We start from the raw sequence: 12,995 nt of genomic DNA, 5'->3' as shown, positions 1-12,995 counted from the left end.
ATATATAAATAATATATCTTTAATAATAGTTTGATATATTCAAATATATATTTTAAATATTACCAAAAAGCAAAGCAAAATACAAATTAAATATAAGTTTTGAATATATAAAATAGATTCATAATATATATTGATAAAATTAGTATAGAATCTATAATATACATATCTTATATGTATATTTTTCCTATTAAATATTTAAAAAAATTATGTGTTGAGTATAGGCCTATTTTAAATATATATATAAAATATTTTTGAAACTATATTATATATTTAAAGTATTTATAAATATATTCTGAAACACGTAAGATATTTTTAATAATAAAATAATAATTTATTTGTATACTATATAGCCTATAATCTATTATAATTAGCAAATGAATAATTGGCATCTTTTTAGCGAATTTCCCATATAGGGAATAAGCTATTACCGTAGGTCTCATGGTAAGACCTTGACCCGGGACCGATTTACTTTTTCGTTTTGAGGTCCCCAGAGGCCAAAAACACCATCCGTTCAAATTCATATATATATATATATATATTTATATATATATATATATTTATATATATATATATATATATATATTTATATATGTGTCCGTTAGCGCGATAACTCGAGCAAAATTGACCCGATTTCGATGAAATTTGGTACAAACGTGTAAACCTACATTTATTCGAACGAGTTCGCGAACCAGCATAATCGGACCATGGGATCAGGGGTTTATGGGGGGTTTTATGGGGTAAAAATGGGTTTTTCTCATTTTTGCCCCTAAAAACTTTAAATTTCTAAATTTCTCTCTAGACCATTTTGAAGAGCTTAAAAAAACAAATAATTTAGTATATTGAAGTTTTTTTGAATGTTCATTGACTACGGAGAAAATTCAAAAAATTGTAAATTTAAAATTCCCATGTTATTCTTATGGAGAATAAATAAACTGTTCTAGTTTGCTTGTTTATGGATATATTTTAAGTAATCAAATTTGGCAATTTGGCTTATTTCATACTAAGCTATCAATATTTCAATTGAAAAAACACATCTCAACATCTTCCCCGTAGCAGCAAACCTAACTACTCACTAAAATTAATGTTATTTAAATAGGATATAAATCTGTAAATTTTTAGGGAATATTTTAGTAGAAATCAAGCCGGGTAAATGGAAATTCGCTTAGTATGCAGGTTTGCTGCGACGGGGGTATTGTTTTTTATAGTGTCTATCTACATGCATTTTTTGTAATTGCTATTGTGAAAGCGTTAAAATTAAGTAAATAATAATACAAACTCTGAATGGTGTCAGTCTATCATGCACGTAAAGAAAAAATTACGCATATAGTTAAGAGGCAGTATACATGTTCGACAGCTACATGTGGGTCAAATGAAAAAAAGTGTTGATGGGTTTTATTTTCTAAATTGCAATATGTGACAATGAATGTGATCATAGAAATCTCGAATGATTGGCTTGAAAAGGGTGCTAGTGACTGACGACCTTTTAAGAAACTAATTACGGTTGTATATGACGTTCTAAAAATAATCATTTGATTTACATATGCCATAAATTACATAATATTTGTCATAGTATTTGAATTAGTTTTTGTAGTTTACTGTATTTGTATTCGTGGAGACTACTCACTATTCACTACAGCACTATTTAACTCAACTACTTGATGCCAAAACAGATTAACAGAATCATATTATACTGTAGTACTGGTATCAAAAATATTTCAAGTATTGCAACCATTGCAACTGACGGCCACTCTTTCATCATTTGAAAACCTATTCTATCAACAGTCACAAATAGCTCAGAGGTAAAGTAAGAGGTTCATAAGGAGAAGGACCCACGTTCGAGACCCATCCGGGCCGAAAAAATTTTATCCAGTAATTTTTTCAAAATTTGTTTTTGTGAATTATTTAATCAATTTACTCAACTAATAATTGTGCTTTTCATACTAAATCTTTATTATTTTGTGTTTTTATGTTTAGGCCCCATTGGATGTTTGGAAGTGATATTAAATACATTTTTTATTTAAATATTATTCACTAAAATATATTATTGGAAAATATTTTTTAAATATTTAATAGATTCAAAAACATATTTTTTATAGTCTATATTTAATATATTTTAAATATTTTATATATAATTGACATTAATACACACTTGAGATATATAAAATAGATTTTAAATATATTTATTCATATGTATTTAATATATATTTGTGCTACTAGGGAAGCCGTACGACAAAGTATAAACCGTACGGCAAAGTATAAATATTAAATATGCAGCAAATTAGCAGCTTTCTGTACTATAAACAGTACAAGGAAGCCAAATTTGTCGGGTGACTGTAGGAAAAAAATTATAAATATGTGGAGAGAATAAATACTTGTAAAATTAAAAAAGGACATCGTCCCCGTTTTTAAATTTTCACTCTTCTATCAGAATCATTAGACAAAACTGACCTCATATCTAAGCGATCATTATTTGCTTATACAATAAACAACAGAAGTGTCATTAAAACTGAAGATTTGGTTGCTCTTTTCAATACAAAAATCGTTCTCTGCACTGACACAACATGCAATGAACATGAAATACAGGACAACAACATTGGAGAAAACAAAAACCCAACATCAGAATCCACAAATGCTTCTACTAATGTGTGGAATATTGTAACAACAAAGATTCGTAAAAATAAAAAAAACTTCTAGACTTAACTACAATAATCATACTGAACATAAAAAAAACTCTTAAGACCTCAAACCACTTTAGTATTCTCTCCAGTTTGGACGAGGAAACTAAATCTGAAACAACTAACTGCAGTCAGAATACACCACTCAGACAAATACATAACAAGTCGGGGAAGAATTAAGTCAAAGCATCATGTACAAAGCTGGGGAGAAAAACAAGCATTTCACTCTTTTCCGATAGCCAAGGAAGAGATCTTTGTGAACAGTTTGATGCAATAGGATACAGTCAGGAAGAGCTTAAAACTACTGCTCTTGTGATGCCTAACGCCACACTTGAGCAAGTTGCTCAGTCAGCATTACTCTCGACACATGACACAGATGTAACTGTTCTTCTGGCAGGAACAAACGACACATTTAAAGACAACCTCAATTACCTCTTTAAAAACCTTGAAAAATGGCTGATGGAACTGACTACAAAAACTAAAGGAATGGTAATACTCTCCACAATCCCCACTCGATATGACATGGGCATCAATAACCCAATTCATAATGATATCAAGCTTCTGAACAACTACATTAGGGAGCTGGCTGTTCGATCAGTTAATTTGTATCTGATTGACCTTGACTTTTTAAAACGTCATCATTACAGTCGACATGGATTACACCTAAATCAAGGAGGGAAAAAGAGAGTAGCCCAAATGATCTTAAAGGTCATAAATCATAGTATGGAAAAGAAAAAATGGGTTATCAATAACCATTTCACAATAAATGAAACGAATATGAAGAATCTAATCCACAAGTACGGGGCCGATGAGGAGGTTGCCTTTGCACATAGTATTTCTGCAGACTTGAATTGCCGGCGTAATATGACAGCCGGAGTCGCCGTTGTTTTCAGGGAAAAGTACGGAAGACCTTTCAAATCAAATTACCTGAGCAGCCATTTAACCCTACAAAGATCACCAGGAAAAGCTGTAGTTTACTCCCTTGTGACCAAACCCCAGTTAGTACTTTGCAAAACCAAAGATAGAAGACTATAAGCTTGCCTTCAAGCAACTCGCTGAAGACTTCAAAAAAGGGGATTAAAAAGATTGGTGTGTTCTCCGATTGGGACTGTACGAGTTAAGATGGGAACTGACAAATTTGCCACTAGTATTTGTGAGTTTCAGCGGAGTACAGGAGCATCTGTAGAAATAGTGTCTCATTAAAAAAATCTAACACTGTGATTAGAAATGGGAAGACACATGACGATTTCATCAAGAATTTGCGTGATGACATCTCCAATCAACTTCAGACTTTACAGATCACTGAAGGGATCTCGCCTGATGCTGTCTCTCAAAAGTGTCAGAGGAAGACATCGTCAAACTGTGTCCAGTCGCCTAGCTTCTCTTCAATGAGTGAATTTCCACCCTTATGTCCAATGACGTCAACACCAAATGACAACTGCAGAAGGAATTCCAGCTTGAAGAAAATGGTTCCTGATGGCCCAGAGTGCAGTGAAAGTGTAAAAAAGTGGTCTCTGTTTTTTTATTGAAAGCTCCAATACAAGTGATAGCAACATGATTTGTAATGGCGACTCCCGCTCCCACTTTAAACCCAACAGTAATAATGATCTCAACAAAAACGTACAGAAAAAAATTTAATAAAAATATTCCATCAAAATATTCAGCACTTACCTTCACGGATCGAACCTTTATTAGTGACTATAAATGAATTAACTCCTCATATTGTAATCTTAACAGAACACGATATGAAGGAAAATGAAATTAACAGACTCAATATACAAGATTTTGATGTGAATAATTTTTATTGTAGAGAAACATGTTTCAAGGGTGGCGTCGTGGATCATTTATGATCCAACCATTTCTTTATTATATTTTTTGGTTAAAAAATTGTTTGTCAATCTTTAATGCATGGCAAACCATATCTGGTACATCCAACAGCTGGTATAACCTTCAAAAATGCCCACTAGACTGCAGCACAGTATTTCTTCATCCCAAATTGCAAATGGCGGCATAACCAACAACTGTTTCACAATTTTCCTTGTTTTGAAGATTGATAATAGAGTGATTATCGATTCCTGATGGAAACCAATGTTTGATTCATGTTCCCTAAGGTATGTAGTTACATTTTACTATGTTTAAACCTACAAATTTATTAGTTACCTAGGAGATAATTACCAATTTTTAAATGGTCCACATATGGAAAACCATGCAGTTAGTGTGTAACTTATAATTTTTTGATTGGACCATATATGTACCACTGTGCATTTAAGTTTTTCATTTCATTTTTTTTAATTGAGCCATATATGTTCCACTATGAATTTAAGGCTACCGGTGCTAATTTTTAAACACAACTTTTCATAAATAGTAATAGGCCTACTAAAGATGTTTTATTACACATAAGCTAATTTATATGTTTCTTTTCAGATTATGGATGAAATTTTGACCGACTCTCAGATAGAGGCATTGATTCCCCTCTCCGATTGCAGTATAGACCTGGATGATGTGGACGCTGACCCAGATTTCATTCTCAGCAGTGACGAGGATGGTGAATGTCGTAAAAAGGGACCTTGTCTTCCTGTTTTTTCAAGACCCGACCCATCGGCTTTAGAATCATCAAGTGATGAAGAACCTGAAGAAGTATTACCGTCTAGTAGCACATTGCCAACTGAACACTTACAACTACCTGAAAGCCCTCAGCCACCTGAAAGAAGCCCTCAGCCTAGTACTTCTGGTGTTTAAAAAAAAACAATCTAAATGTAAAACTGGAGGAAAAAAATATAAAACAGTTGGAAAAAAGACAAAACAAGTAAGAGCGAAAAAAACAGGAAAAACCAAGAGCAAGAAAAAAGGAAAACAAAAGACTAAGAATAAAAAGGACAAGCCTAAGATACCTTGGGTGCATGCTAGCATCTTAAGTAAGAAAATTCCTTTTGACAAGGAAAATGAAAAGTTGTCGGAAGACATCATGACACTAGATACCCCTTATGCTTTTTTTAAATACTTCTTCAATGATACTCTTATGAGAAATATTACGCAAGAATCAAACTTATATTTAGTACAACAAGATCCAAACACCAATAAGAGTGTGACTTTGCTAGAACTTCAAAAGTTTTTAGGAATATTAATAATGATGTCAATTGTTAGGTTACCGAATGTTCGTAACTACTGGAAAGATAGTATTGGAAACCAAACTATAATAGAAACAATGGGAGTCAACAAATTCGAGTTCATAAGGAGTATACTTCACTTCAGTGATAATCACAAAGCTATTCCAAGAGGTCAGCCAGGACACGATCGTCTTTATAAATTGAGACCTGTTGTGGAGGAGTTGAGATCGAAATTCAAATCGGTTGCACTGGAACAAAAGCTATGTGTTAATGAGCAAATGTGTGCAACCAAGGCAAAGAACTATCTTAGGCAGTACCTACCGAAAAAAACCCCACAAATGGGGGTACAAGATTTACGTTTTGAGTGGAGTTAGTGGCTTTGCTTATGATTTTGAAATATATACTGGTCAAGAAAACGACGAAACCCTTAGACTTCCAGGTGAGCCTGATCTTTGGTCATGTGCCAATGTGGTAGTACGTCTAACTCGATGTGTTTCACCACAAAATCATCAAATATATTTTGACAATTTTTATACCTCTCTGCCACTTATTGTGCATCTAGCGAAGAAGAATATACATGCATTGGGAACAGTCAGAAGGGACAGAATACCAGGAAACAAACTCCCATCGGAAACGGAACTAAAAGAAAAAGAACGGGGTTTCTCAGCTGAAAATTGTGTTCAAGTAGATGAGGTTGAAGTGTCTTGTGTTGTCTGGAAAGACAACAAGTATGTAACTTTACTGTCCTCCTTTGTAGGTATTGGTAAACAAGAGCAAGTTGACAGGTTTTGCAAGAAGAAAAAAGTCATCCAGAAGGTAAACTGCCCTCAAGTTGTAAAATCCTACAACCAACACATGGGAGGAGTGGACAAAATTAACTCTATTATTGGAAGGTACAAAATTAGAATGAAAACTAGAAAATGGTACCTTAGACTTTTCTACCATTTGTTGGATGTAACAATGTGCAATAGCTGGTTGTTATATCAAAGAGTCTGTAGGGACAGGGGTGATATCAATATAATGCCTCTTGCAGAATTTAGAGAATCTGTCGCTATTACAATGTGCAGATTAGGGTCAAATATTACTCCAAAGCGAGGAAGACCAAGCACAGAGCTAGATGTCGCTCTCCTAACCAAGTCTAAGAAGCCTCATGTTTCTGCTCTTCCACCCAAAGAAGTGAGAAAAGACCAAACAGGGCATTGGCCAATCTGGAACAACAACAGACTAAGATGCAAGTTACCTGACTGTGAGAGCAGAAGTTATGTGAATTGTTCCAAGTGTAACCTTACCTTGTGCCTCAATAAAGACAAAAACTGCTTCTACAAGTTCCATAACCAGTAAATGTGACAAGGGACGAAACTCATTGTTTTAGAGAAGTATCAATGCGCTTTTTTACAAAACTGTATTATTGTCAAATTAGAGTAAACATGACTTTTTTTGCTTTTTGCCATTTATAATGCAAAGTTTACCATAGGTTAGGTTATTACTTGGTTTTCAATAAAAGAAAAATTCAAATCTGTGTTATTTTTCCAGATTTCCTTGTATCTAGATTTTTTAGTCATTGATAATTTAAATGCATCATGTGCCATATTTGGACCAACAATAAATTAGACATTTGTACCGCCAGTGCATAAAGCGCCTTAAATGAGCCAATTAAAAAAAATGTAAAAATAATGAATAATATTGAAGATACATTTTTTTGACTATTTTTCCTGTTATAACTGCCCTATGGGGATTACAAAAATAATTTTTTTAACTCATTTGAAAAAATTATGCAGTATAGGGTTAAGCATGTTAATTTCCCACTTTTCCAAAAAGTTTGTTAACATAATTTTAGGAGGGGATATAAACATTGATGTTCTAAAAAATAACCCTAATCATAAATTACTAAAAATAACACTAAAAGTTCATAAAATGAGGTATCTGGTCAATTTCCCAACTAGAGTTACTGAGGAATCTGAATCAGCAATTGATAACTTTATAATTAAAAACTGTCATGAGTGCAAGGTAACTGTTGAGGGAATTGTAACTTGTCTGTCAGATCATGATGTGCAAATGCTCCTTATAAAAAATAAAAACCTAAATAATACAAAAGAGGTTCAATCAACTATAAAACGTACAACTCGTAACTTCAATATTCAAAAATTGAATTTATTTAAAAACCTCTTGGAAACTGAGATTTGGGAGAGTGTTTACATGGCTCCTGTTGAAAGAAAATATGATGAATTTTATAGTACATTTAAGAATTTTTTTTTTTTGACATTTCGTTTCCCAAAATTACTGTAACAGAAAAGAAACACAAACAAAATTGGATCTCAGAAGACCTGAAAAATGAAAAAAAGAACTACTACAATTGGCCTTAAAACTTCGTAGAAACAAAAATCCTGCCTTGAAATACGAGTTGAAACAAAACAAACTGAAATATAGGGCAAAACTAGTCAGAGCTAAAACAAATTATTTTGAAAATAAAATACAAAAATCAGCCAATATACAAAAAACAGTATGACAGATTATAAATTCTGAAGTTGGGAAAGGAAAGGGAACAAGAAATAAAAATATTACTTTGGAATAGGGAAATTGTAGCTTAAGTGATCCTAGAACTATTGCTAACATGTTCAACAAATATTTCACTAATGTTGATCAGGATGTCAGAGGCAACCAATGTGAGAGCAAGATTGAAAATCAAAGTCTTATTGAAAATGTGCAATGTTTTAAAAGAGGTTTTGATTTTAAATTTATTGATGCGGAGGAGGTGGAAAAAGTAATTAACTCTTTAAAAAACAAAAATTCTGTTGGACACGATGATGTCCCTATTAAAGTTATAAAGCATGCCAAAAAATGTCTGAGCCATATTTTAAGTCATTTAATAAATTCATCTTTCGTATCAGGAATTTTTCCAAATCAATTAAAAAAATCTAAAATAATACCAATTTATAAGAAAGACGACCTAGAAACTGTGTCAAATTACCGTCCTATTTCTCTCCTACCAGTAATATCAAAAATGTATGAAAAAACTGCCAGTTATTAAATTATTTAGAAGAATTTAAACTATTAAACAATACTCAGCATGGATTTAGGCCTGGAAAATCTGTAATTACAGCAGCAGTGTCATTCATAGAATCTATAATTGAATCGGTTGATAAAGGGGAGTTCACAATTGGAATTTTCATGGACCTAACTAAGGCATTTGATAGTGTCAACCACACCCAACTGATAGATAAATTACTCATTTTAGGGGTTACAAAAAAATCAATAAAATGGTTTCAGTCATACCTAAATAATCGTTGTCAGTTTGTAGAAATCACACGCAATCATGATAACACAATTACAACATATTCTTCTCAAACTGAAAGGGTTAAATGTGGTGTACCCCAGGGGTCAATCCTTGGCCCCCTGTTGTTTTTATGTTATATAAATGATGCTGGTGGTGCACTCTCATGTTTGCCTCAGAACAATCTTTGTTTTTATGCAGACGATGCAAATCTCAAAGTATCGGCTGAGTCAGTGCAACAAGTTGAAATTTTAAGTTTTGTTGAATTGGCAAACATTGGAAACTTTCTAGAGCAAAACAAATTGAAGCTTAATCCAAAGAAAAATAATTTTTAACTTTTAAAACAAATCAAAACAAAAAGTTAGTTAAACCAAATATCATATATAATGCAGAAGAAATTGAACATAAACACAGTACACAGTTTCTAGGTCTAATTGTGGACCAAAATTTAAACTGGGATGAACATGTTGATAAACTCATTTTAAAAATTATGTTCAGGACTATATTCACTCTCTAGAATGTCTTATTTTTGTAACCATAAAACATTAAAAATCATATATTATGCTAATGTCCATTCACATTTATCCTATGGTTTGTGCCTTTATGGTTCAACTACAATAGCAAATTTGGATAGGATACTTAAACTTCAAAAAATAGCAATAAGAATAATTTTGAAATTAGAACACAACGAAACGACCGAAAACAAATTCAAAGAACTGAAAATTTTAACGGTATATTGCCAATGTATTTACGACACAATTATTCTAGCAAAAACCCGCTTGAGCACCTCTGAGACAAATTATCACCCATACAACACTCGGCATAAAAAATTCCTTATTTCAAGTAAACACAAATTAAAATTATATGAAAAAAAACCATCCTATATAGGATTAAAAATTTTTAAGCATCTTCCTAATGAAATCAGAAATGAACAAAGCAGGAAGAATTTCATGAGAAAACTAAAACTTTATTTAGTAGAGAAAGCGTTATATTCACTGGAAGAGTATTTTTCCACCTCCCCTCTTAGCGTTAGTAATTAGGCTAATTCAGTTTCGATTATTTTCATTTCCTGGTTCTTGGTTTTTAATGTATATAATGATGCAGGATATGCAGATTTGTTAATTATTAATTTAAGATAGATTTAGTTGACGCCATTCAATGTACAAAACTGTACTTTATGAATAAAGCATATTTGATTTGATTTGGTTTATACTTTGCCGCACATGAGGATTCCAACGAAACAACACAAAACAGCGTGGTTCTATTATGCACGTTAGCAAATGATCAAGTAATCCAAATTTAATCTATATATTAATTTGAAACTGTTTTTCTTTGTCACAGCTATTTTGAGAGAACGGCTGGGCGTAGAAACTCGGTAGAGGTGTCTAAAGAAAGGTCTTGGTCTGTAGATGAGCCATCAAAAGAGAAACGTGGTAAATTCCCTTGGGGCTCTGCCCCAGTGGCCTTTGAATTCCCATCCCATGTTATTCTTATGGAGGAAAAACTGGGTTTTTGTCCCAGCTAATTTGAGAGAACGGCTGGGCGTAGAAACTTGGTAGGGGTCTCTAAAGAAAGGTCTTGGTCTATAGATGAGCCATCAAAAGAGGAACGAGGTAAATTCCCTTGGGGCTCTGCCCCAGAAGCCTTTAAAGTTGCCTCTTCAAATTTGTTTACCATATGCATAATTCTTCACTACTTTTTAATGAAACAGCTGTTAATATTTAAATTGTGATTTATTGAATTTGTCAAAATGAAGTACAGTATTTGCAATGGGTTTTTCTGATTTTAAAATCAATTTTATTCTGCACCGTGTCATGTTTTGCAATATAATGTTCTACTACCAAATCAGTGGAAAATCCTAATATCACAGTAAGTTAACTCTTAAAATTATTTCTTAAGGAGTTAACTTATATCTATTGTATGGCTTGGTTTCTGCCTTTTTTTACCACTTCTTGGAGATTGTACGTAGGTAATATTCATTGGCTTATTGCATCTTCAGACGAAACTTGGGTTGGTAAAATTATTACAATGGAAAAAAGCGAGAAATCCTGGACAATTTGATATAGGCTAAAAATAAAACTGAATTAACAATATGCTACATTTCTTGAGCAATCATTGAAATAACCGATTTACAAACAATGGAAACATAGAAAAAGTCATAGAACACAACAAAGTAGAAGAAAAGAAATTTATAATCGTTATGCTTATAATCATTTATAATCGTTATTATAGACTACCTAATGCGGCTATGAGAGGGAAATATTTGTAGAAACACTAAAAAACAAGATCAGCTTTTTGAGAAAAGATAAGATATTTACAAAAGATTTTGATTATATCTAACTGTTGTGTAGATCGTGAGTATTTCCATAATCTTCGTGAGTCGCCTGTAATGCTTCGCAATTGCTCGAATTCGAGCAACAGGTACACTAGTATTGCTTATTTGCTTAGTGATAAATCACGATCAGCTGTATTGAAGTAAACAAAAATCAGCAGTTAATGGCTTCTAATGCTATTCTTATGGAGAACATTTTACCTTATATCTAATTTTGTGTTAAAATTTTGGGAATTTCACTATTTTTCCCGCCGTCACGGGGTCGAGACCTTTAATTTGAGCCCTCTCTCGTCATTCTACGACCTCCCAGTCGCCCACAATTTTGAAGCAAAGAATCGGCTTACGTAATTAATATATAGACTATTGGCCTGTAGGGACATAAGTCCCTAAAAAGCTCAATGATGTAAAACAAATTATTCTAATATTTAAAGACACTCAGAAATCCTATTATTTATGTGTCAGAATAGATATCTTTTGTGTAAAAAACAGTGTGTGTTGATTGTCTTTGTGTGCTTTTGTTGATGTTATCTATACTATTATAAAAAAGAGGTGGTTGCTGTATGTGTGTATGTGTGTATGGGAAAAGTAAACTCGAAAAATAGGTCGGATTGGGCTGAAATTTGGCATGATGATAGCTCACATTCCCGATTAACATATAGGCATATTCTTATTTCAAAAATCCTTTCGGGCTCCGCCCCAGTGGCTCTGGAGTTTCCCATGTTAACCTTATGAGAAATGGAATTATTGAATCTTAACAGCTGTTTCAATTAAACAAGTTGGTTCTGTTCTATGATGTTCAATAGCATTAAAGTTACAAGGATTACCAACAGAGTGCAGCACTATTATTTCTTTTACATTTATGACAACAGCTAATTTGCAACCAAAAGGTGAGTGAGCGTAGCGAACGAACTTCAACCTGGAGGCGAGTTAGCGTAGCGAACGAGCTAACCTGAATGCAAGTGAGCGCAGCGAACGAGCTCCAACCTAAAGGTGAGTGAGCGTAGCGAACAAACTTCAACCAGGACGTGATTGAGCCATGCGAACGAGATAATCTTGAAAATTAAGAAGTTAAACGGGGCAAAGCCCGCGGGTTACAGCTAGTTTTCAATAAATAATTTGAAACACTCCATAGGTTTCATTCTGCTTAAGGCAGCAAACATATAATTGTTTGTGAATAAATACTGGTTTATTAAGGTAGTGTTGGTCTTGTGGTTAATGGTGGTAAAAAAGGCTTCCCTGATTGGAATTTTGAAAATCGTCTTAAGTAGTGGTGAACCCAGAAAGATACCCCACTTTGAGCGTTTTTTCCCATAAGAATAACATGGGGATCATTTTTTGGCCACCAATTCTAAAAATCCTGATCTTTGCCCAAATGTCCCTATAAAATTGTCAAACCTTATTTCTTAATTATTCCCCATAAATATATTCGATATTAAGCAAAAATAAAAAAAACTAATTATTTCATTTATTGACCCATGCATGTGTATATGTATAGTAGTGTAAAAACGCTATTCACTGGATCATGAGGCGGTGCAACCCCCAATTGTACCATAGCACCCCACCATGTGTACACGATATTTTACTCGATTGTTTTGGTTTTAATATATATT

The 12,995-nt window shown here is 33.1% G+C and overlaps 1 protein-coding gene across 1 annotated transcript; it reads left to right on the top strand.

Moving 5' to 3' along the window:
* The first annotated feature begins 4,678 nt into the window (after positions 1–4,678).
* On the top strand, positions 4,679–5,455 carry LOC129001814 (uncharacterized). Its single transcript, XM_054429611.1, has 2 exons — positions 4,679–4,786; positions 5,100–5,455. Exons 1-2 carry the CDS (start codon positions 4,775–4,777, stop codon positions 5,412–5,414), a joined length of 327 nt encoding a protein of 108 aa, XP_054285586.1. The 5' UTR covers positions 4,679–4,774; the 3' UTR covers positions 5,415–5,455.
* Positions 5,456–12,995: the final 7,540 nt, after the last annotated feature.

This window comes from Macrosteles quadrilineatus, unplaced genomic scaffold, assembly GCF_028750875.1.
Source record: "Macrosteles quadrilineatus isolate MER2022 unplaced genomic scaffold, UCM_ALF_1.0 Scaffold_1__1_contigs__length_201487025, whole genome shotgun sequence".
NCBI lineage: Eukaryota > Metazoa > Arthropoda > Insecta > Hemiptera > Cicadellidae > Macrosteles > Macrosteles quadrilineatus.
The sequence above is the reverse complement of the archived record's forward strand: the minus strand, read 5'-3'. Positions and strand labels throughout refer to the sequence as shown.